Below are 24,548 nucleotides of genomic sequence, written 5' to 3' on the forward strand. Positions count from 1 at the left end.
ATGAAAATCTTATGAAAAAAACTATGATAATGATACCCAACCTCGTAGCCACAACGTTCCCCAGCCACCAGCGATCATCATGATGGGGGACAAAAGTTGGCCCGTGCGTTTCATCATCCCCTTTCAGTACAAACCTCGGACAAATAAATTTTTCTCCTTGCCAAGTGTGCACACCCCGATAGACACAAATCAATGGTTCGGCGGAGTTTGCCTTCTTCTCTCATAAATACCACCACGCCTCCGACCGGGCAAAATTCACTGACGTGCACGCGCTTTTCCCTCAGAGGCTCCGAAACTCCCCCTAAAGCCAAACCCCCCTTACTCACCCCTCTACGTTTTTCCGTTCCGGTTCTCGGTCTGAGAAAGAAAAAAAGAGACAGAGACTCTTACACTGCCAGCAGGGACCTGACTGCCCTGCACTGGCCACCCTTTCCCCCCTCTTGGCAACCACCTTGCACCTTTTGAGGCTACCACAAAGCACAAAAAGCACCTTCCGCGCCCCGATCACGATAAGAGCTCCTTCCAGTTCTTGTTGTTCTCGAAGCCGGCGATCACCACCAAAAAAAAAGTCACTGCGTCTGCACTTGCACTGCACCCACCATTGACTTTTATAATCAATAATAAGTCTTGCGACTACAATAGCTCAACGTCGCTTGTACTGTTTTTTATTATTTATTTCTTGATTTCTCTTTTTCTTTGGTCTTTTTTTGATCATCTTTCTTCCTTCTTCAATCTGCTATACGTACAATACTGTACCATTTGCGCGCGACACCTATCGCAATCGCTCTCCAATTATCAGCGTCATTACTTCGGGATTACAGCTTGACCTACCTGGCTCTTACCTTGCATCCGGGTTACGACATCGGTCTTGGTTGTTGTTGCCTTCGACTCCGCTTGCGCCTGCCCACCACCTGCCGCTAGGCCGCCAAAAATCCAAAGCCGAGAAGCGCATAAAGGATCGCGACTCCCCCCCGCCTTTATTCCAACTTCGCACTTGCGCGACGCGCCTCCATTCCAAAGTCCCCACCCCAACCATCTCCATCGCGCATCAAAATCACGTCGCTTACCTTTCGATAACCTACGACTCACATTGATACGTAAACGCATCGCTATTTCATGTCGCATCGGGTCAACTAGGATACACTTAATATTGACGCGCATTTATCGCGACCAGCCATTATGGCTTCACCCAACCCCGATCCTCCCGCCGCCGATTCTCCATCGCGTGATGTCACCACAGAGAAGGAACAAAAGTCGGAAGTTAATGGGTAAGTTGTTCCCAAGTCCTGCTGGCGCGCAATGTGTTACCGCAGTGTCGCGATGCAGTCTCATCTTTCCCCAGCATTAGCTGACTTTGTTGCTACCAGACATGCGACTCCTGATAAGTCAAACGACGCGCCTGAATCCACAGCAGTTAATGGCGACGACAAGACAGACGATCACCCAGTCGCTAACGGCGTGAGCAAGGATGTCGAGATGGCGGATAGTGATGAAAAGAAGGCTTCTCCATCCCCACCCAAGGACGACGCTGCAGAGGCCAAGGACAAGTCTGACAGTGCCGAGACGAAAGAGCTGGGCGACAAGGAGTCGGGCGAATCCAAAGCTGCTGAAGATAAGCCAGCCGCCGCATCTGAGGATGTTGATATGGCAGATGCTTCACCAGCAGACAAACCTCAAGATGACAAGCCCGCGCAAGACGTGTCTGCTGAAAAGTCTGTCGAGGAAGACGCTAAAGATGTTGATATGACAGAGAAGCCTGCTGATGCGCCTGAGAAGACCGACGCAACTGATGACAAGGCGACCACGTCAAAAGATACTGTAGCCGCTGCCCCTGAGGCCGACGAGCAGCCCGCCAGCCTATCTCAGCTTACGATTGATGGCAATGATGTTGATGGCCCCAAGCCTTCTGTCGATAGCAATGATGTTGACGCCCCCAAACCCTCCACCGAAGTGTCAATGCAAGATGCGCCGGCCCTCGACACTTCTACTGGCTCCAAAGTCGCGCGTGAACGTGAGGAGGATTCCGCAGATGAGCCTGCACCCAAACGAGCCAAGACAGAGCCCAAGTCTGAGGAACCTGCCGACGCTATGGCACCCGCTCCCAAGACTGAAATCCCTATCAAGAACGAAACAGCTCCTGAGCAGGAATTGTCACGCTTCTCTGGCCTTGAGCGATGGAATGATACCAAATATAGGGAGCAGAAGCTTACCGCCCATCAACGACGCGAGTTCCGTAAGGTGCTTGGACGTGTAAAGAAGACAAAGTCGGGCGGGCACTTCAAGGATGCTGTCCCCAAGCTTTGGCCACAACTCGCCGATAGCTATCTGTCCAAGATCGATAAGCCTACGGATCTATCAGAGATTGACCGGACCTTGCGCGATGCCGTGTACACCACTATTGGCGACTTCCAGAATGACTTGGTTCTCATGTACGACAACACTCAAACCTTCAATGGCACCTTGCACGAGGTAACGACTTCTGCGTTCAATGCCATCCGAGATATTTGGGAGAACATCATTCAGATCCCGGCGGAAGAAGCGGTCAAGCCGAAATCTGCCCCTAAGCCTAAACCTCCTCGTGAGCCGCGCATCAGCTCCTTGGGTGACTCAGTTGCCCGTAAACCATCTGCCGGACCTGGCACAAGTCCTGCTGCTGAGAGTGTGTCATCAAAGCCAAGGCATGGTTCTCAAGAGGCTGCGACGGCGGCGGCGGCGGCGGCCTCAGAGTTGCGTCGTGCTTCCAATGCAACTGAAGGTGATCGTCCCAAGAGAACTGTTCGTGCTCCCAAATCCAAGGATATCGACTACACAACAAAGCCTTCGCGCAAAAAGCTCAAGCCTGAGTTGCAGTTTTCCGAGGAAGTATTGAGTGAAATGATGCACCCAAAGAACACGGCCCTTAACTCCTGGTTCATGGACCCTGTCGATGCCGAAGGATTGAACATCCCCCACTACTACTCCATCATCAAGAAGCCCATGGATCTCAATAAGATTTCCCGAATGCTTAAGAATGGTGATATAACCAGTATCAAAGAGTTTGACAAGAGTGTGCGGTTGATCTTTACCAACTGCTACACCTTCAACGGCAGTGTTGACCAAGGAAACTCTGTGTCTTATGTAGCCTCACAGTTGGAGGGGTACTACAACAACTTGATGAAGGACAAGGATGCTTGGTTGGCAAGATATGCCAAGGCCAATGCTCCTGCTCCCGGTAGTGATGATGAGGACGAAGATGAAGATGAGGTTGAGGGCGTTGAGCCTGCAGGCCCCCCTGGTGCGGACCCGACTAAGGAAGTGCGTGACCTGGAGGCCAAGTTGCGGGAAGAAAGCGGAAAGCTCACTGACCTTTTCGCCGCCGAGACGCCGAACGAGAGTATGATTTCCATTCAGCAGACTATTGTTGGTGTTGTGCAAGATAGTCTTCTCAAGGCGAAACAGGCCCTCAGTCAGTACCGCTCAAAGAATCAGGACAAGCCGACAAAGAAGGCCGCCAAGCCTAGCAAGCCCAAGCCCAGTGGCTCTATGCCTCGCAAGCCTAGCGGAACTGTGCCCCATCCCAAGAAACCCAGTGGCTCCAAGAAGGCTGGCTCCAAGAAGACCTTGACAGCAGCGGACAAGGACGCGATTGCTTCGGCCATCAACGACCTTGACGGTGCACAACTCGATCGTGCCATCGACATCATCAAGCGTGACACAGGCCAGAACGTAAGTACCGATGACTTGCCGCAGCATCGAGCAATGTTAACATGCCTTTAGGAGAACACTGACGGAGAGCTGGAGCTGGACATTGACCAGCTTAGCAATGAGGCATTGCTTAAGCTATGGGAGCTGTGTAGGAAGGTGCTCCCAGGATTTGGCAAGGACTCTAACGTACCATCTTCTCCTGAAGTATCCCGAGCGGCGCCTCCCAAGCATTCCAAGTCGTCGTCGACGTCGGCAAAGCCTAAGAAGAACAAACCCATGAGTGCTCGTGAGCAGGAGGAGCGCATCGCACAGCTTCGCGGCCTTCGTGATCTGTACAGACCTGGCCAAGAGCCCGGAGACGCCCAGCCTGTGCTACAAGCCCCTACACCCACCGCCGAATCCAGTGATGAATCGGATTCGGAGGAGGAGTAAGAAAAGATGACGTCGATTGACGGACGGATTGTATGAGTTGTATGACTTCCTTTTGGGAGCTTGGTAGCTAGTAGCCAAGTCGACCGGAGAGCATGAGGCACCATTATACCCAGCCACGGCTACACCAGGTGTCATGCTTGCTCAAAGGAGTGGCATGGTATGGTCGGACTCGATCATGCCGCCTCGGACGAGGCAGACGCAAGCCAAGCCTGATGAGATTGGTAATGAGGACGTCGTGATGGTTCCTCAGTCACCGCTGGTGTCTGGAAACCAGCGACAGCGACGCACACGCAGGTAGCTAAGGTGCATCATTAGAGGAAAAGACTTTCTGGTGAGGGAAAGTATCGAGGTAGTTTGGGAGTTGGCGAGCATGGTTTTGGGGAGATACCCGAGCAAGCAAGCAGAAGTGATAGCAGCAAAGCGAATTGGATGCAGCTGGCATCCGGGTACCGCTTATCGGACGTGTGCTGTGTTGAATGTATAAAATAAATCAACTTCAGAACCTCGACTTCAGAACTTTCGTAGTGTATCGTGTCCATGGTCAATGTCGCGTAATTGTTGTGGCTCTAGCAGTTGTTGCTTGTCGATGATGGGCGCGAAGTGAACCTTGGCCGGGCCATTCCCGTGTCATTGTAAGTTGCGTATGTATGTGTATGCGTTCTGGTATGCTCTGTCGTGCTTGGAGACAGACAGATGCTCGTAGCGTCAAATGGTGTAGGTGCAGACGTGAAGGATTCAACGGCGACTTTGACGCAATTCGGAATGTTGAGATACAACCAGAGGGGTCAATGATTGACGTTACTGGTAATTTGCCTGATAAGCTTTGTCTAGGATAAAGTAAAGTCTGTCCTGGTCCTTTGCACAAGGATGATGCCTCATAAACTTTGAGTGGGCGCGAGGCGACCGTGAGCAGAGGGAGGATGATCCTGAGGCATCAAGTGTGTCGATTCAGTGACAAAATACAAAGATTCAACGGACTCTTTTGAAAGGATATGGGAAGGCGCAATAGTAAGATAGATTGTGAGTGAATCAGAGAGCGATGGATGGAGAAAGGGAGAGGAGAGAAACGTAGGTGATGGACTGAAGGCCATTTGATAAGGCCACAAGAGAGAAGAGATGGCAAGGCGAAAAGCAAATGTCAAAATGACCGATTAGATAGAAAGTGAAGATATCGTAAAAAACAAGACTCTTGATATTGATCTTGTGAGAATATGGAAGAAGTAAAGGTATCAATGCGTATCAGACCAGTCCCTTGCGTCGGATGGTTGGCGTGAAGCAGATAAAGGGCATATGATCCGTCAAGGCGGGGTTGAGAGAATGTCAGCAGACAAAGAGAGTCGATACATACCGGGCAAGATACTGCATCAAAAGGCGTAGAATTAATGCTCGGACGACTGATTCAAAGCGTATTGATAAAGGTTGAGCCGATGTTGTATGTCGCTGGCTAAAAGATGTGATTTTTTCCCTTTTTTTTTTTTCTTTTGCAGACTGAAATTTGGGGGGTTTAAAACGAAGGTGGACATTTTTTGGTGGGGGAAAGGATAAGGATACTGGGCTCGGGTTCGCCTCGTTAAAAAAGGGTGATGCCTATAATTTACACTGTACTTTGGGGGGGATTGGTTACCCTGTAAACACAAGAAGCCGAAAAGATTTGGTGACTAATTAATTGGCTGACTCGGGCTTTTTTACCTTTCAAAGGAATTGTGATGTAAATTTGGAGTTGTTAAGAACAAGACACAATAAACTACTGTTATTAGCTGTTGGATGGTCCGGGTCCTTCTTTGTGACCTCGAACTTGAGCTGTTCGAGTCTATACCCTTTGTTGTACCGGCAGAGGAACATACGTATTGATGAAAGATATTTTGAACATCTCGAGATGGCTTTGTTGAACTATTCTGAACAACACACTTGAGAGAGTGAGTATGTGTTTATACGTCGTACATATAAGACAAATAGATATCTCAAGTAAAATGTATCAACATCAATCACAATTCACAAGCACATTCAAAGTGAAACTACAACACAACATTCAAAATGTCTTCCACAAGTTCCAACCCCTACTCCTCCTCTCCCTACCTCTCCTTCCAATGGCCCCGTCCAGACAACCCCAACTTCATCTGCTGGCACCGCGGCTTCGACAACCCAAACGCCAACATCATGGTTGCCCTTCTCGTCCCATGGATCCAATGGCCCAACAACCCCCTCGACGATGCCAACTCTCACTGGACTACCATCAAGGACAAAGCGCACGAGGCCGTTTATCACTGGCGTCAAGCTCTCCGAGAAAAGGTCTCGGGCGAGGCGCATCAGAGGCACATGAAACTCACGAGTATCATCCTCATGAATTCGCAGCTGAGACTGACTGTTGATAGCTTGGTTGAAGGTGAGGAACACATGATGCTGTTCTATGGGTTTGTGGCAGATGAGTTGATGGAGATGGAGGATGTCAAGGATGTCAAGATGGGGAAGAGCGTTATCAAGTGGATTGGCTCTGGGGATTATGCGTATCCTGTTGTGAGAAACTTTAGGTCGAGGGCCTAAGGTAGCAGGGTAGGTGAGTATGTGGTCTATATGCTGGACATGTAGAGCTTTGTAAGAATAGAGCGTTTATCATGAGATTCAACTGTGCCTATATATGTATATTCAAAGTGATAAATATGTTGCTTATATTGACCATTTAATAATACATGTCTGTAGACGTCACTTTCCATCAAGTTGGTTTGTTCTTCCACTTTTCGATGTGGGGCACAAACAAGATCAACCACCAACTTCTTTATATCATTAATTCTCACTCTTTTCCATATCTCTCATTCATACAGATAAACACATCTCACAATGTCGTCTCCTTCAGAACGTGCATCTGCACTCGTGCAATGGGCAACTTCCAACGGCGCCACCATCAACCCCTCAGTCCAAGTCTCTCACCTGCCCGAAACAGGCCTTTCATTCTGCGCAACAGCACCTACATCACCCTTTGACACAATCGTCAGCATCCCTCCCTCTCTTACTCTCTCTTACCTCAACACTCTCCCCGGACGTGACGATCCTAAACCTTTCAATCCTGGTTTTCTAGCCAAGACTCCACCTCATGTCATTGGACGTTTCGTTCTCATCAAGCACTTTCTTCTCAAAGAGTCTTTCTGGACGCCATATATACAGGCTCTCCCGCAGCCAAACGACGTCGATTCTTGGTCTTTACCACCTTTTTGGCCTGATGAGGATGCTGAGTTGTTTGAGGGGACGAACATCGAGGTCGGCGTCGCCAACATCAAAGCCAATGTGAAGCGCGAGTTCAGAGCGGCTTGCGATAACTTGGATAGGGACGATTGGGAACCTGAATTACTGAAGCAATTTACTCTGCCGTTGTATCAGTGGGCGTACAGCATCTTTTCCAGCAGAAGTTTCCGACCAAGCCTTGTTCTGGGACCAGAGGACCAACAGCGTCTCCCCGAAGGCGTTAAACTGGACGACTTTTCTGTTCTCATGCCCCTCTTTGACGTGGGAAACCACGACATGACCACTCAAGTACGATGGGAGCGCGACGAGAAGAGCAGCGACTGCAGTCTCAAGGTCGGAAAAGCCTATCAACCAGGAGAACAGATCTTCAACAACTACAGCATGAAGACAAATGCTGAGCTACTACTTGGCTACGGATTCATGCTCCCAGAGACAGAGGAGCTACACAACGACTATGTCCACGTACGAAAGCGCCAACCTGCTCAAGGTGAAGCTACAGAAGAGTACTACATCTCCCTCCGCCCCATTCGACACTCTAGCTCCCTCCTCGCACGAACCAAACAAGCCGTCCAACTAGATGAATCAACATCTGTAATCGGCGCCTTCCAGCACGTTCAGCACGACATGGTGTGGGATATCTTCTGCACGCTTGCGCCACCCGAGCAGCGCGCACAGTTCATCTGTGAAGGTTCAGAGCAGGAACAACAGAGCAAGTTCTTTAGCGGACAAGTTAGTGAGGACGGACGGATGTTTATGCAGCAGACGGCGGCCATTATTCAGAACAAGGTTATGCAGGAGCTAGAGAGGTTGCTGGAGACGGATGTGGAAGTCGTTGGGGGAGGGGATTTGACGAGGAATCAACAGTTGGTGCTGGATTATAGAGCGAGGTGTAGAAAGGTTCTTGAGAATACTCTTGAGGCTATGGATATGGATGAGTTGTTTGGTGAAGATGAGGAGGAGTAGACTAAGAAAGGAAGATATATCTCAACTAAAGCTTTAGACGGTACTCAAATCAGTAAAATAGTTACTCCTTGATAGATAAAAGTGAATGTACAAGATCAGGCTTGTTTGTTTGGTGGTTGTTATGGACTTGGCTGACACTCATTCATCCATCCATTCACATTGGCTACATGTATTCCCACATGCAGATTTGGCTTCACATAAACTCCACTCACTAACTAAGCTACGACTTCAATCCCCCATCAACTTCACTTTAAATGACAACCGTCTAACATTTGAAGAACAAATACCTTCCTCATATCAAAGCCCTGTAGTGCTTATCTTCCTTAAATCTTTCCATCATGGCAACCTCAACTTCATCGCCCCGCAAACTCATCCAACTCATCACCGACATCGACAAGTAAGTCCCTCCCCAACCCCATCTACACCATCTCTAACCACCTCAGCGCCCCTTTGGACTTTGAATCCAACTTTGAGCCTTATTACCGTCTCTTTCTCTCTCCGGATCCTCGTCCTCATGGCTTCATCCTCCCCGCCACAGTATCCCTCATGCCATGGCCCAACACGTTTACTATCAACCATTCAACCCGCACCGTAACTCTCACCAAGCCACCATCTGGTTCATCGCTCACAGAACACGCCAATTCAGCGTTTCAAGAAGCCGTTGATAAAGCCATCGACGATGATCTATTTCCTATTCTTCACAAGGAACACAGTGAATACTTCCGCGTAGTCGGCGCAAGGAGTTTCGTCCAGGTCGAGAGATTCGCTGCTCCTTTATTCGGTATCGCTACACGCGGTGCTCACTTAACGGGCTATATCCGTGGCGACGATGGAGAGATTAAAATATGGGTTGCGAGACGAAGTCGCCATCTGTTCAGTTACCCAGGTCTTCTGGACAGTACCGTAGCAGGCGGTATAAAAGCCAGCGACACACCACTCGCATGTATCAAAGCCGAGTCCACAGAAGAAGCTTGTCTTCCACCAGACTTGGTATCAACAAGCCTCGAACCCGCGGGTGCTATAACGCTGGCCAACATTAACCCCAAGTCGAAGCTGTTCCACTCGGATATTATCTACGTTTTCGACTTGGAGATGCCGAGAGATGTGATTCCACGGCCAGGTGATGATAAGGTGGAAGAGTTTGTGCTTATGGGGTGTGGAGAGGTTGTTGAGAGGATGTTGAACGGGGAGTTTAAACCAAATGTTTGTCCGGTCATGATTGACTTCCTTGTGAGGAGGGGGTTTGTCACAGAGGAGAATGAAGCGGATTTCGAGGAGATCCAGAAGAGGTTGAGAAGAGAGATTCCTGTACCTATGGAGTCTGATGTTTAGGTCGTTATAGAGGCACAGCTCTTATGGGTTACAATATATAGAAAGAAGGCTGAAGTCAGGGTGCATTGCACACCCAGTAGTAACATATTCACAAATGGGGTTGTACCAAGACCATCATATGGAGCACATAATGAGTTTGATTTACTATAGTCTACCCAAACACCCAATCGTTATATACACTCCCAATATTCATCTCTCAATGAAACTCAGCTTCGACTCTTCCGTACCGCACTCCATCAACCTTCAATTCAAAGCCCAAGCCCGCACTTTCAACTCTCATCTCGAGTGTAAAATCCAGATTATCAAACTCGACTCCCCTCGTGGTCGTCAACCTCGTAAACAGACTTCTAGGAACGGCGTTGAGGTCTGTGGTAAGGGTACACACGTGGATTAAATCCCTCGTGTATGCTGCAGGTGGCTCATCCGCATCGCAAGCTATCAAGTCATCTGTGACAATGAGGGATTGGCCGGGGCGGAAGTTACGTGTGTAGTGGAATGCGATCGGGGCAAGTGGTGATAAAGCCTCACCCTGGGATGTGTTAGCAACTGCATAATTGATAGAAGATTAAGAGAACGTACCTTGGCGATGTGCCATTGCATTCGGTCAGATACCATCCATCTCTCCCACAAAGGAGACCAGTACCTCTCACTGACCGAATGCTTATCCTCATCATACACAGTAGCATACGAAGTTCCATAGTGCATTCTCGACTTACGAGAAATGACCATGTTACCCTCCAATCCCCTCAGTACAGCACCACGCACAACCGCCGTCCAAGCATACACAGGCTGCATCACTTCAATAGATCCAGTCTCCTGCGTAGAGTTGGCATTAGCGTGCGTAGGCCGTTCACTATAAGGAGGCGGAGCAGCGCTCGTAAAGTGAGACTTGAGACGACGATACAGATAGTCGCTCTGGCCAAAGCCTCCCACCAGCACGATACCAGAGACGATACCGCCCTTTGATCGAAGACCTGAAACTTGGCCTTGGACAAGATCGCAGACTTCTTTCACCACGGGTTCGAAAATGTCTTTGACCTGTTCTGCTGTCATGACTAAAAAGCCCGAGTCCAGCCCAGCTTCTTCGTCGTCGGGAAGGCCAGGGAAACTAAAACAATATCAGCAAGATTCAGGTCGAGAGGTTAGGCGGGGATTGAACATACGGAACGTTGACTTCCTGATGCTCATCCTCGTTAAAGTTTCGTTTAACAAACTCCTCAAAGTATCGAAGACCCATTTGCCACGTCTTGCCCTTTTTACTCTTCATCTCGTCAAAGCGCGTCTGGCCGAGACGGCCTCTAACATGTTCTTCGAAACGGTAGTTCAAAAAGGCACTTCCGCACAACCCTCCTGTTCCAACTGCAGACTCCTCGACTCGGAGAGGTTTGAGAGAGATAATCTTGTATGCGATCAGACTACTAACTGTCAGCGCCTGGAAATATTTTAACGGAATAAAAGCTAACTTACTCAACGGTACCACCTCCAGCGTCACAGACGATAAAGTTATCGCCCACGTTTAGATGGTTAGGTTGAATCGCCTTGAGCGTATACACAGCAGCAGCTTCGGGCTCACTAATCATCTGAATCTCAGATCTGGACCCCATACCCGCCCTCTCAGCAGCCTGCAGCGTTGTATTTTTGGCCGCATCACTCCAAACAGCCGGACACGTGAGTACAAACTCGACCTTTGTCGACGCCATAAACGACTCTCCATAGCGACGCGTGAGAGTATCCATGGTATGTTTGTAAACCTGGGTTAGGTAGTCACTCACGGCGTCGACAACATTCTTGTTGAAACGCTTCAGCTGAGCGGCTGTGTCGAGAGGGCTAACGTAAAAGGGGAGTTTCTGGGAGCGGTCGAGGAAGAGCTTGATGCAGCGCAGACGAGACTCTTCGGGCTTGAACTGGAAACCCCATTTCACAGTTGGTTCAGTTCCTTGGGGTGCATTGGGAGGGTAACTGTAGGCGATCTCAGTCGGGACCTTGTCCGAGGTGATGCCATTTCCGCCTGGCCACGTTTTGATGATTTCTATATCATCAGGAGTGGAAGTATAAACAGCAGCGACACTATAAAGGTCAGTATCTCATATAACCCCTAAGAGTCTTGATACTTACCCTGAGAAAGTAGTACCGAAATCAACACCAACGATCAAGCGATCGTTTAGAGGCGTCTGCTCTCTCACCAACTCCCTAACAGGCCCATTGATAGCTTCGGTGGAACTTGGCGGTGTATAACTGTTGAAGTAATTATTTCGACTTTCGCGATTGCGCTGACTGCTTGTGCTTTGTCGAATTGGGAGATTGAGACTCATGATGAATGTTTTTTCTTTTGCTAACAAAGTTTGAGTCAAGTCCGTTTTATCATGAGTCCAACAACCGTTTTTACCCCTCCCCCGCGTGAGATTGATTGATTGAGATGGCTGACCGTTTTTGTTCCTTGGTGGGATGATTGATAAACAGATTGGAGAATGAAGCTCAAGAATAATAATGATGATTCAGTTATAAGAGTAAAGATTTCAAAAGTATTTTTCTTTCCTCTCTCTCAACTGCTCCTCAACTCATCATTTGACTTGGTCGCTGAAGTGGTGAAACGTCTATCGTTACGGTTCAATCTCAGATGAGAAGAAAAACAAACTTTCAAGAATCGCAAACAAATCCTAAAAGGAAAGGAAAAAGGAGAAATCGTGTAACACGTTCTTAAAAGAGGATAAAGAGAAAGATCGTCTCTTGTTTTCGTAATGAACCACTCACAGCTTTCGTCGTCAGTTCTTGGCTCGAGCTGACTTGAGTGCTGCCTAAGGTAAGCGTCGTGATGTTCCTTCAACCACGTGACGTGTGACTGACTGATTGATCTCATCCCATCTCATCTCATCAGGTCGACTCTCTCTTTCTGTTTGCTATTATATATAGTGACATATCACATAGACTTCAATCACATCAAACCAACCCAAACCAAACCAAACCAAACCAATGACAATACGATAGATGGTGAAGCATATGTATTTGCTTGTTCCTGTACATGGTCTAACAATGCTATGCAAATAATCATGCTTGTCATCATTCTCAATGCAATAACTAACTAGGCTCACTACCTAAGCCACCTCATCTCCCATCAGTCTAATTAATCCGGTTGCCTCCCCGCTTGTTACAAATGCTGCCTCACTGTTCTGGCTTTATCCCTCACTCATAGATAAAGGGAGGCCGAAACCTTCCTCAACATTCGTCACTCATCATCAAAGAACCTTTTCTATCAAATCACAATTGGGTCACCCCAGAACATGTCACAATGCACAACACCAAGATGAAACAGTAATTGTTTTGTTATTTTTCCTTAATTAACCCTGTGACTCCTCCTCACATCAAGGCATTCCATCTCTTGTTGCCGGGGTATATGATAATTATATACAGTTCTCTCATCATCAAGTCGCTAAATGGTTTCTGGCATCCTAGATAGACTTTGAAACAATTCTATTCGGTTGGCAATCTCCCAATGCATCGACTGAGAATGGCGACTGGTAAATACGCGCTGACCCTTTTATACATCCTCCAATACGCAAATGTAAACTTCCTGTCCATCTCCCAAGAGGCGTCCTGTTGACCCTTTTTTGTGCATCCACCAAGCAGAGACAACTTAATATGACAAAGAGAATGGCCGGTCATATTCAGCCCAAGAACCCAAGACTCCGTTTCCCCTTCTTATATATAGTGAGACAAAGGAAAGAAATGGATTGAGTGGTATGTGATATTGCTTCAAGCAGATTGCTGCGGCTGCGCTCGCCTGTGGTCTATAGGGGTATTTGATACTCAAGGTATACGAAATAAAAACAAGAGCAAACGATTCCGGAAAGGGAGAGAGAGAAATTGCGAAGAGATAATAATAATAATATGTGCAAAGGCGGCGTGAAATTCCGGCCGGGTATTTGGTGAAACGTCGAGCGTGCTGAAGAGAAGGGGGAATAAAGTATGTATAGTCAACCAATATGCCCAAAAGTCAAACAAACCCGCCCACGTTGCAACAATGTAAAAAAGATCAAAAGAAAAGGGTTCCATATCGTAACCCAACACCCAAACACCATGACCATGCGAGTTGATATCAAAATAACTTTTCCACGCCGCTGGACGTAATCGTAATAGGTTGCGCCCAATTTTTTATTCCTTAAAAGCGACTGCTAGCGGCCCATATGCTGGCCGATGCCGACGCCGCCCATTCGCTCTCTTCATACGGTGGCGTGGGCCACTTGTATTGATCTGTCTTCTTGTTGAGATCGAGAGGCTTGGGAGTAATAGCTTGCCCATCGGCAAACAACACTTGGTTGCCGTTGGCTGAAGGTGAGGGAGTGGGGTATGGGTTCATCAACCCAATGTTGCTAGCCGATTGTCGAAGCGGCTTGTTTTGGTTTTGTTCCATTCGCTTCATGGCTCTTTGAGTCGTTGTCAAGGCCTCGTCCATAAGCTCTTCCTCCTCATCAGGAGCCTCGTACTGATGCACACCATGAGTCGCCTGGGCTCGTCGTGTGCGGCTGGAGATGGGACCACCCCGAGCAGCACCGATCAGATTGTCTACTGACCGGGCTTGGTGTTGAGGTAGCGAGTGATGTCGCTTGAGGGTGCTGGTAGGCGAGATCTGGTGAGCGGGCGGAGCGGGAGGTTTTGAATCGAGGTTGGTCTGAACATCTCGGAGGGCCTTGTCAAGAGATTCGTAGACCTCGGACTTGGGAACGGGAGCCGGTTGTTGCGATTGGTCAATAACCATGGACGACCGGTTGCTACTCCAAGGGCCACATCCAACCTGGGCCTCCAAGTCGTCGTCATCATAGGAGGGTGAGACGGGGGTCTGATGTCGTCCCGAGAACCGCCTCGCACGCTTTCGGAGATGTGAAAAGAAGCTCTCCTTCTGTCCATTCGGAGGGGAGGCGAGGCCAGAATTCCCATTGAGAGCCCGTTCGGCTTGTTGCCGATGCATTTCTGTGTAGTTGTTTGTGCTTGAAGCGACAGAGAGCTGTCGGCCAAGTTTCTTGGTCTTCCCCTGGCCATGTCCATTAGCGTAAGCGTCGTCGTAGGTATTGTTGGCGCGGGCATTTACAGCATCAGGGATTGGCGAGATTGGCCGCGCAGTGGGAAGAATGGGCATGGGCGCCACGTTCGAAGGGCCGTTCGTCCAAGTAGCTCTCTTTCCGGCGGCAGGGCGGGTCTTTGCGGTGACGGGCTCGGGGGCAGGTCGAGGACCAGCAGGTTCCTTTGGCTGGGTCTGCATGGTGGCCAGGTCGGTGCTCTCAGAACGGCCAATGAGGGACTTGCGGAACCAAGATTGCTTGACAGAAGTTGGGGTAGTAGAGGCCTCCTTGCTGCTTCGGCTGAGATCGGATTGCTTGCGGCCCAGGATTCGGGAAGCTGATGACTTGGGTCGAGTAGGATCGACGGCGTCGACGAAGTATTCGTGGGCGATGGCTTGTGACGATGTAGGGCGGTTCTTGGGGTCCCACATCAAACACCAGGTAACGAACTGAGCCAGAGACGCAGGCCACTGGGGTGTTTGGAGAATGGTATCCATAGCATGAGGGGCCATCTTGGGGAATGAGAAACCCAGCTTGCCAGCTAACCTTGTGCCGTCACGCCAATCACCTCCACCGACTCGGTTGCCCGACTTGTTGTACCAGTTACCCGGGCTACCCATGATCTCACAAACTCGCCAAACTTGGTCAACCTCGTTTCCACCAGGGAACAGCGGCTTCAGCGTAGCAATCTCAACAGCCATGGCACCGACGGCCCAAATATCGACAGGAGCGGAGTACTCTCCCGCTCGCAAAAGGACCTCGGGAGCACGGTACCATCTTGTAGATACGTATGTGGTGTAGGGAAGTTTGGAGTGTGTCTCACGGGCGAGACCAAAGTCGGCGATCTTGACGGTGTAGGTGGGTGGGGTTGAAGGCGGAGTAACGAGAGCAGAGTATCGTCGGAAGGTGTTGCCAGCATCATTGTGGCCGGATGTTGTGACGAGAATGTTTTCGGGCTTGATGTCGCGGTGGAAGAAGTGGTGAGAGTGGATGTGTTCCAGACCCTGCATGATCTGGTAGAGGATGCTCTTGACGCTGCCGTTGTCAAGACACTTGTGATCGCGAGCCTTCATCAGCTGATACAAGTTGCCCTCCATGTATTCCATGGCAATGTGGAGCTTCTTAGAGTAGGGGTCCAAGAAGATGTCGAGAGCGGGAACAAGGTGAGGGTGGTGTGGCAGTGTGCGGAGGAAGACGACTTCACGAAGCTCCAAGCATGGTTGCAAAGACTCAAATGTCTTCTTCATAGTCTTGATGGCAACCTGGAATTGGTTAGTAGCTGTCACACGAGAGGGTACACATCGTATCGACTTACCACTGTACCTCGGCGAGCAACGTTGGCACCAGCCGTCCGGACTCTACCCAAGACGACGCTACCGAAGCTACCATCACCAATTTCCTTCAAAACTTCAAATCGATCCTCGAGAGAGAGATGCTGGCCGTTTGCACCCCGGTGGGTCAAATCACTTGGAACAGTCATGTTGTCGAGGTATGATCGAGACAGTCTATTGTCTAGATGCAGTGTGACACGCGAGGAGTCGGGGTCCTGGGCGACGCTGTTATTCGACGGGTTCTCGATATTGACCGCCGGCGTAAGAATATACCTAAACCAGGTCGGAGACGATAAGCTCTATCAAAGAGCTAGATATCGAGTTACCGGAGCATTCAGATGGGCGAGGTTGCTGGTGAAGACGACGAATGAAGGACGTGGGTGCGTGTGCAGAGCAATTGTATAGCGATAGGCGGGTAGCTAGGTCTGCTGTATGTATATTTAATGGGAGGAGGGGATATAGTGGCGGTGTTCTTGGTTGGATGAAGTAAAGTAACGATGGACTGAACAGAACAATGGGAGGTCGAGAAGGAGGGGATGTAAATGGGGAGAATAGAATTATTCAAGACGACGATGAGAATAAACGTCAATCAAGGAGATGAGATCGTCCCAGAGGGTCCAGGTTCCAGAAGAGCAAAAGGAGTGACTGAAGTGAGGGTGATTGCAGAAGTGGATAGGGTCGATATTAACGAAAAGGAGAGGGAAAGCTCTTGTCCAGGGCCATGGACCAGGGGGGGGGAGTGGCTTGAACTTGCCGATCGAGGCAGGATCCTCAGTCCAGTCCACTAGTAGACCACTCTTCAGAGAGGCCCCAGCGAACAGCTTCCCGCTCCAACGTTAGTGCAGTGTGATTAATGCTATGCGCTGGGTATTGTATTGATTGATTGCCCCCAAACTGGTGAATGATTTGTTCAGGCCATGTCAATAAGCATCATTGTTGTTTTTATGTATTTAACTTCTCGGATAAGTGAGGGGAAAGTTGAAGCGAAATGCAAGTGAGCCAAGCGAAAAGACTCTCCAGCGAATGATATAAAGCCAGGGAGAATGAGGGAAACCAGCAAGTCGCCCAGAAGAGACCAAAAATCCAGAAGCCAAAGAACTTGACGAAGAAGTGAGTGAGACGAGACGGGGTGTGCGCGAACGTGGGCGTGTCGTGGTATCCGTCAAGTCAATGTAGAGAGGGTAGCTTGGGCCGGTGGAGTTCAGGTGCGGTGCAGGGAAGCCATGGAAAAAGAAGCAATGGAGACTCGTCCAGGATAGATGGGATGGGATAAGGAGGTCCAAGTCCAAGTACTTGCAAGCCGTGGGCGGGACCTTGCAGAAACTTTCTGCGCTGTAAGAATGTGGCTGGGCATGTCGTTAGACCATGGTAGCTTTTTTCTCTGCCTATGTCACTCTACAGCGCTGGACTGCCCACTTTAGATGCCCCGGTCCAAGAAATGGAAAACCAGCACAGCACAGCAACACCATCGGTTCAGGCTCGAAATGCCAAGATGGGTGTACGTACCCGCGCTCCGGTGGTCACTTTTACACCTGAAAGGTTTGGAGACGGAACCCGACGGACAGTAGAAGTGAACAGTCGCCAGTGGCCTACGATCGCTGTAATGCTGGAGCAGAGGGTGGTCTTCAGCAGACTTGCTAACCCAAGCCTTATAAACTTAGTTCGAGTCACGCCAACAAAGGTACAGGTACTTTGCTTTGGCCTGCTCTCAAGCTGCAAGGCCAAGTACAAGGTTCAAACGTATCCTGTACCTACAAAATAACCTCCAGCATGCATTTCTCTATTTCATGCCATGGGCCAAGGGAGAAAAGTTCCCAAGGATAGTATCATCGAATCGGCGCGAACTTGCGGTAGTTACCAAATGAATTCCGGCGTTCTGGATAGAAACATCAAATGTCCCAGACAGCCAAGGAATGAATGCAAGGTCCCACGAGCAACGACCAGAGATTCATGGTGTGCAAGGTTTTGGGAATGGAGCACTCGAAGGGTCAGAGGGTCTATTTTCATGGTGTCGTGTGGCCCTCTCTACTCTCAACTCTGACGGGGACTGGCTGCTCGCTGGTATGGACTAGAATGACCGGCTTCCCCAAGTGGCAGACGACGAATAGCAATGAGTCGTGATATATCACGGGAGATTTCAGACCTCCAACTTGAGCCCATTCGGCTCTTTGGAAATAAGGGTCACAGTCCCCAGTGGTCCCAGATAAACGGAAATCAGCTTTCTCTCACCACACAAGGCCTGGGATGACAGAACAATTGGGGACGAAACTCAAAGAAACGACCTAGGGCCGCCGCGGGAGAGCTCCCCTGGATCCCCTAGAAGCTTCCTAGGATTTTTTGGACCGTTTGACCCAGAGCAACCACCGGCCATATGACGGCGTCGTCGACCATTTCCAACTTACCTACCTATTGGGGGGACCTTTTGGGACTGTTGCTAATATGGTACAGATCAACTTCCTAGTGCCCAACTTGACCCAAAAACCAATCCCAATCTCGCGACCAGACAAAAAGGGCCCGCCTCTATTTTCCCACGTTTTAAACAACCTCTTTTCGGGCATAGCTTTCCGCGTTGCAAATTGTCGCAATTTGGGCGCAAATCGGGGATGGATACTCACTTCACAGCGTTTTGCCAGCCGTGGAGCTTTTGATAGGCGCGCAGGGTCAAGGAGATGAGCAATTCAACCTGTCTGGTCTCCCGTGACCACCAACTCCATGCCTTTTGATATTGGATCGCCAAAAGCGCTCGGCAAATAAATAAATATCACGGGTGATAGATATTGGTAGTGTTACAATGCGGCGTTTATTGCTGATGCTCGTTGGTGAAGCTTGACTTTTTGATGAGCCAAGCAAAATGCTAAGATTGGACCAACGCCCAATCCTACCAAACGCGTCTCGTACAGGTCTGACAGACGCGTTCTCGTTCACTGCCTACCTACAACCGCGTGCTACTCTGCTCAGCCTCGGCGGATTATCGTGGCCTCGCGCCACAGACCCTTGGATGCACAGTTACAGCCGTCTATCTATGGATACGGATGGATGGCCAGGAATACGGCGAGACCATATCGACTTGTTCGAAGCGAAACGTCAAATCCTATCCTTGCATGTGGTCTGAACATGAACAATCACTGGGCTCATGCGTGTGGCGCTCGTAAAATTCCATCTGCAAGTGCCTCCGAGTGTCCATGTACTGTCTCGGGGTCGCATGAAATGGCTTCTCAGGCTGCCCCTCGTTCATCCCCCCAAACCCAACATTGGGTGCACTCTTTAGAACCCTCGCGGGCTAATTGGTACGTGCGGAGGCCGTCCGTCTCTCAGCGGCCGGGGGGGCCATTAATCAAACAACCTGTCTAGCTTTGACGCTTTTCCTTCTGCCGGGACGTGCCCTTGGGATTATGCTTCCCAGGGGCCTGGAATAGAATTTCTGAGAAAAAAGGGGGAGGGGACAAGAAGAGGGGAGATATCAACGAGGGGCATTGATTGAAGCGTTCAAAGTGACGAAACACGGCTGAGGGGACAAAGTTAAACCTGCTTGGGAATTAATTGCTTTACAAACTTACAAAGGGACGGTTTGAAGCTGTGCTGATGGAAACAAGGACCAGCTTTTTCCGAAACAAACGGGTGGACCCTTGTCGCACACGTGTACAGGTCCGTTGGTAGTGCGAATTTATGCAGCGCCATTCAGGGCATAACTGGGACATAAGACGCCACAAAGTCTTGTAACCGTTGAGCTGAAGGCACTGTCCCTGCTTTCACAAGTCGATCATGACGGATAAACCTGTGAGCCCTAAAGTGGTTCCTGGGGGCGAAGACTCACTCATTCCCAAGCAAGTTGCTCTCGGGCAGATCGATGATATTGTCCGGCAACATGGTGTCATCGTGCCTGAGCTTGAGTGCAGGTTTATTAACAAATGCAACGTCATGTGGAAGCTGACATGACTATCATCACAAATCATCTCTTCTCTGTATCAGCATCAGGGTCGTGTTCGATCTGATATTATCGTCTTACTCGGCATAAGAATCTCCAAGAGTACTCTGTACGGATACGGGAGATGTTCTACCCAGGGTTTGAGAAGGTCTGGCCTGAATTTTCTTCTCACCCATGCGAGCGAGATTGTTCCTCTGAGAGCCCTTACAGAGCAGTCCATGTACATAGAGGAATTAATTATGGCTACACCAACCCAACCTCTAACCCACCAGTCTTGGAACCAACCGTCCGGGGTGTGGGGCCGCTGCCAGGGGTCAACCGCCGGACCGTGGACTCGACATGGAGGGCCCAGGTCAATTTCACTTCACATCACTTTTGCCTGCGCTGCTCGTTAATTACCAAACATCTTTCATGCCTGATTATGAGTGGATAGCCCATCCATTCGATCGGTACTTTCCAGTGAGCTGCTGCAGGTACCAAATACTCAGGTACCAGTCCTAAACTGCTGCCCTAACTAGTATCTCTGAAACCCTGGACTGGGGACTTGGACTCGCTCGCTCGCTTCCTCGTGAATAGCAACTCCCCCTACAATGTACAGAGTACCGTGCATTCGACTACTCTTGTCCCTCTCGGGGCACGTTTCCCGATCCTGGACTCGCCTGTCACGATGCCGCAGGATCATCGACCCAATGCAAAGGACACACGCCCGGGGAACGGAGATTGCCTGCGACAGAACCACTATGAGCCTGGTCACGATGATACTGTACGGTAGCATTTCCGGGTTGCCCGGTGTCACGGAAAAATCCATCAGAGCTTCTCGAAGGAAAGGTTATCCTGGCCCAGCAGGACGGACGACTTAACTAGCCTAGACGTCGATCCATCTCGCAGAGAAATGCAGTTGTGGTGCTTGTCACGCCGTTCCCTGGTTGTCATTGAGATTACCTGAGCCCCTCTTCCCTCCCCCCTCCATTATCGTTGCTTTTCTATTGTTATCTCACAAAAAGTGATAGATGAGTGTCATCCCTCGCAGTTGTCTCTTGTTCAAACAGGTAGTATTTGCGTTGCATGAAACGCGGCGAGACCTGAGGAGCCGCCGCGTCTGTTACCCAACCCTCGCATCATGCAACTTCTGTTGGTGGCAGGGCAAAAAATAAACGTTGATGTAAGGGACTGGACTGGCTGGGTTGCAAGCGTTTCGAATCAGCGACCGCGCCGCGGCGGGGTTGAACTCTGATGCCATTGTCCCTGCATTTTTTTTTTTTTACTGCCAAACCTTCAATCAAGGTCCGCCGTCACGGCCCAAGTCTGTCCGGGAGTTCCCTGTGTGGCAGAGGCGACACGTCTGGTCTGTCACTGAGCGACCAGATGCACAGATGGTAGATGATGCGAGCGAACCCGCGACTCAGATCTCTCGCAGGTCCGTTCGCGTAGTTTTTGAGGGACCTATAGTGGTAACTGAAGGGATCATTATCGTTCTTTTTTCAGTGCTTGCTTGACCTTGTGGATGACCTGCCGCAGCATATGGCCTGCAGTACTAGGCGCCGAAACGCGGCACGCACAGATGGAGGTTGGGCTGGCGGGTGAACAGCCAGACAGACATTGGTTTCTTTTTTGACGCGATGGGTAATTGTGACCGGTTTCTTGACCAACATTTGAGAGCTGATGAGCTCACTCACTACCAACGACATCATGGCGCAGTTTGGTTACACACTCAGGGCCCGTACCTGATTCAGCCTTGACGTGCCGTGCCGTGTCAAAAAGAGGGAAACGTGTGTGTGGTGCCCCCATCCCATTCGATTTAGCTCAAACCTTGGTTGTCGTCATTGCACTGTTTCTTTTCCTATGGATTGGCTTGAGTTGTGTCTGTTTGAGGTGGCTCGGCTCACATCATCTCTGTCGTCTACAGAGTACTGCTGGTGCTGACCATTTCTACTCACTGCGTTGACTTAATTGGTTTTGGGAGGGATCGTAATGGAGCCTGCGCCACACGAGTAATGGCAATCAATGCCTGTCAATAGTATTTCGTATTCCCAGCCCTCGTCCTAGTCAGGTCTGGTTTTGGTCTCGCAATGCCTCACTTTTGGTTTTCACATAGTTTTCCTTCCCCTGCCAGCCACCACCTCCTCGCTTCTTTGGAAAGGTATGGATGGCATGGACAGCAAAGCCTAGGGAACTCAACGCAACTCAACTCTCTGTTGACATTTGTGGAGTACAGCCATGTCCAAAGGGTTCTTCCCGATGGGACGCCCCGTGTTGCTCCACCGTCGGTAGCCTCAAGCCCGTTGGCTTTTCTTTAGCGTGCTGTCCAACCGCACCGTCTACGGTAAAGACTTGTAAAACTCAGCCTATCCAATCGTCTGAGAATTTTAGTGGTGATGGATTGATTTAGGCTTTTCTGCTGATCGACAGCATACCGGTGCTGCATTCGTTGAATTGAGTAGACTAATGTTCAGGGCAGAGTTTTTTGCATCAAATTCTTTTACCATTAGCATAAAGCATTAGAAAGAAGTTTGTAATGCTAAGAGTTGGCTGGCTGGGGATGCCCCAGTCACCGCATTGTCGGGTCCTATCTTGACGTGTTCCGTTTCTCTAGGGACCAATGTTGATGTGATGCATCATCACCCAGCCGGAACCTGAGCTGGCACTTCCGTATTGGCCGGGTTTAAAGCGAGGCAGGCGTGGACTTGGTTGCGAATGTGGCGATATCATCCACCTTGGAACGATGTACATATTGTATCCCGAGAGCTATGGTAGTCGATCTTAGCCCGCTTGGATCATCTGTCACGGTGGCATCGTTCGTGGTGAAGTCATGGACGACGATTGGACGCGACAACGCGATACGTCGATCTGTTTTGTTTTCTTTCGATAATCACGATGATCACTGACTGGGCCCAGTGACGCTCCAAGCAACCGATGTTATCTCCAAGCACGGCTTCAGGGTCCAGCTGCATTCCGCGGGCTGATTATTCCCAGAGAATCAGCCCGTGAGGGGTGACAACCCGCAAGGGATGTCACTTGTTACCAGTTTTTGTCATCACACAAAAAGCCAATGCCATGGTTTTCTCAATGTTGCCGGGTGATTCTTTGTCATGTCGTTTTGAATGTCTAGCTCTAGCCCATTACTTAGGCTCCCAGAAGCCCAAATCCCAAGCCTGCCTACCCCAGATCTTGTGACCAAGATCAGTATGGTTGGGCCTGATCTGAAAGACCTCAAACCCTTATCGGCAAAGGGTATCTTCATACGGACTAGACTTGTCCTTGTCGCAGCACCTTGGTGGCCAGCATGTGTCTCTGGCGGGTTTCGCGATCAGAAAGTGAAGCTTACTTCCCCATAGTAGATGGGCCGTTTGTCATGGGTACGCTGGTGATGGATACCTGCTCTACCGTAGATACGCCTTTAGCAACGAATAGTCTGCGGATATCGTAGTCGCTTGACACGTCTTGTTCAGAATCACTGCAGCAACATGGTCTGACCCCAGCATGTACAGTAAAGGTTTTTGATGCTTGCTTGTCGGCTAAGGCGGTCACTTGCAGAGTCTGCTTGTCCAACCACGCGATCAAGACCAATGGCTTCTCGAGAGGCGCAGGGTAGTTGCAGGATAATAGCCATGCGGTCTGGTAGATTCTGTAGTCTTTATGCGGTAGCGAGGCGATCGGAAGCCGAGGATATTACACATACGAAGCGCGGTACACTGCTTGACCTAAGCTCATGCAGTCATCGAGATAATGCAGTACAGACATGCGACGCCAAAGCCTCATGGTGATCAAGGTAATAGTTTCGAACCGTCGACTTGATTATTATGCCAGCAGATGATCGATTCTGGGGTTCGGCATCAAGTTTAGCTCAACGCTATGTGAGGTTCCGCTCAAGCGGTGAAGATTTGATCAATTCATGATTTCTGTAGGGTAGATGGCGGTGAAAATGTCGGAAGAGACCAGGTATCTCGCTAGCAGCCTGTGCCGCGCAAGGAGGGTGTTTGAATAGAGAAACGACATGCATAATGTCGTTTCTTTTCCAGGACAAGGTCAATATGGACGTAGGGTAGAGAACGGTATTGAAGATTGCCATGTGGTGGGTGAACATCACGCGTGGGCCATTTTGAGCCTCATCCGCCTACAATGAGATCAGCACAGGTATGCTTAGATGCGACTCAGATACTCGAACGCAGAGGCCTTCGGACTAATGCACGTATAATATGACAGCGGCGCATGAGAGCCGAGTGGCAGGCATTATCATCGGGAAGACGCATCTGCAAAAGAGCTAAGAAGGTAAGGGGTCAGTATCAACGGGATAATACATACAGACACTGTTAAACAATAGTCAAATTATGTAAATTAACTAGACAGTCAATGTATGGAATGAATCTGATATGCATTAAGCACAAGGATTACGCAATTAAAGCGCAACTCTCCGCCTAGTCGTAATGTTTGCATCTTTATAGTGCAGCAGGCAGGATCATACCTTTAAGGGGCAGTAGACATAACCTCAAATTGATAGTATAAGAGATACAAACCTATCGTCGTGCTCTGTATCTTCAGATTGAATTATTTCATTCAGTCCTAAAGATTGCAAAATCTTAACTCTCCTTT

General features: G+C 49.6%; 6 protein-coding genes across 6 annotated transcripts; 4 read left to right on the top strand and 2 right to left on the bottom strand.

Moving 5' to 3' along the window:
• Positions 1-1,179: 1,179 nt before the first annotated feature.
• On the top strand, positions 1,180-4,116 carry FSST1_007194 (uncharacterized protein; the record flags this gene model as incomplete). The annotated part of the gene is made up of 3 exons (XM_083223953.1): positions 1,180-1,268; positions 1,368-3,705; positions 3,757-4,116. 3 exons carry the CDS (start codon positions 1,180-1,182, stop codon positions 4,114-4,116), a joined length of 2,787 nt encoding a protein of 928 aa, XP_083083155.1.
• A 2,034-nt stretch (positions 4,117-6,150) lies between these two features.
• Positions 6,151-6,657, top strand: FSST1_007195 (uncharacterized protein; the record flags this gene model as incomplete). Its single annotated transcript, XM_083223954.1, has 1 exon — positions 6,151-6,657. The coding sequence occupies one exon, from the start codon at positions 6,151-6,153 to the stop codon at positions 6,655-6,657; it is 507 nt and encodes a 168-aa protein (XP_083083156.1).
• Positions 6,658-6,951: 294 nt separating this feature from the next.
• FSST1_007196 (uncharacterized protein) lies at positions 6,952-8,316 on the top strand (the record flags this gene model as incomplete). The annotated part of the gene is made up of 1 exon (XM_083223955.1): positions 6,952-8,316. The coding sequence occupies one exon, from the start codon at positions 6,952-6,954 to the stop codon at positions 8,314-8,316; it is 1,365 nt and encodes a 454-aa protein (XP_083083157.1).
• Positions 8,317-8,654: 338 nt separating this feature from the next.
• On the top strand, positions 8,655-9,648 carry FSST1_007197 (NUDIX hydrolase; the record flags this gene model as incomplete). The annotated part of the gene is made up of 2 exons (XM_083223956.1): positions 8,655-8,713; positions 8,760-9,648. 2 exons carry the CDS (start codon positions 8,655-8,657, stop codon positions 9,646-9,648), a joined length of 948 nt encoding a protein of 315 aa, XP_083083158.1.
• Positions 9,649-9,844: 196 nt separating this feature from the next.
• FSST1_007198 (Hsp70 family protein) lies at positions 9,845-11,960 on the bottom strand (the record flags this gene model as incomplete). Its single annotated transcript, XM_083223957.1, has 5 exons — positions 9,845-10,177; positions 10,228-10,756; positions 10,812-11,063; positions 11,116-11,715; positions 11,764-11,960. 5 exons carry the CDS (start codon positions 11,958-11,960, stop codon positions 9,845-9,847), a joined length of 1,911 nt encoding a protein of 636 aa, XP_083083159.1.
• Positions 11,961-13,804: 1,844 nt separating this feature from the next.
• On the bottom strand, positions 13,805-16,182 carry FSST1_007199 (kinase-like domain-containing protein; the record flags this gene model as incomplete). Its single annotated transcript, XM_083223958.1, has 2 exons — positions 13,805-15,964; positions 16,018-16,182. 2 exons carry the CDS (start codon positions 16,180-16,182, stop codon positions 13,805-13,807), a joined length of 2,325 nt encoding a protein of 774 aa, XP_083083160.1.
• Between the last annotated feature and the right edge of the window lie 8,366 nt (positions 16,183-24,548).

This window comes from Fusarium sambucinum, chromosome II (genome assembly GCF_050947815.1).
Source record: "Fusarium sambucinum isolate potato_lamoka chromosome II, whole genome shotgun sequence".
Classification (NCBI taxonomy): domain Eukaryota; kingdom Fungi; phylum Ascomycota; class Sordariomycetes; order Hypocreales; family Nectriaceae; genus Fusarium; species Fusarium sambucinum.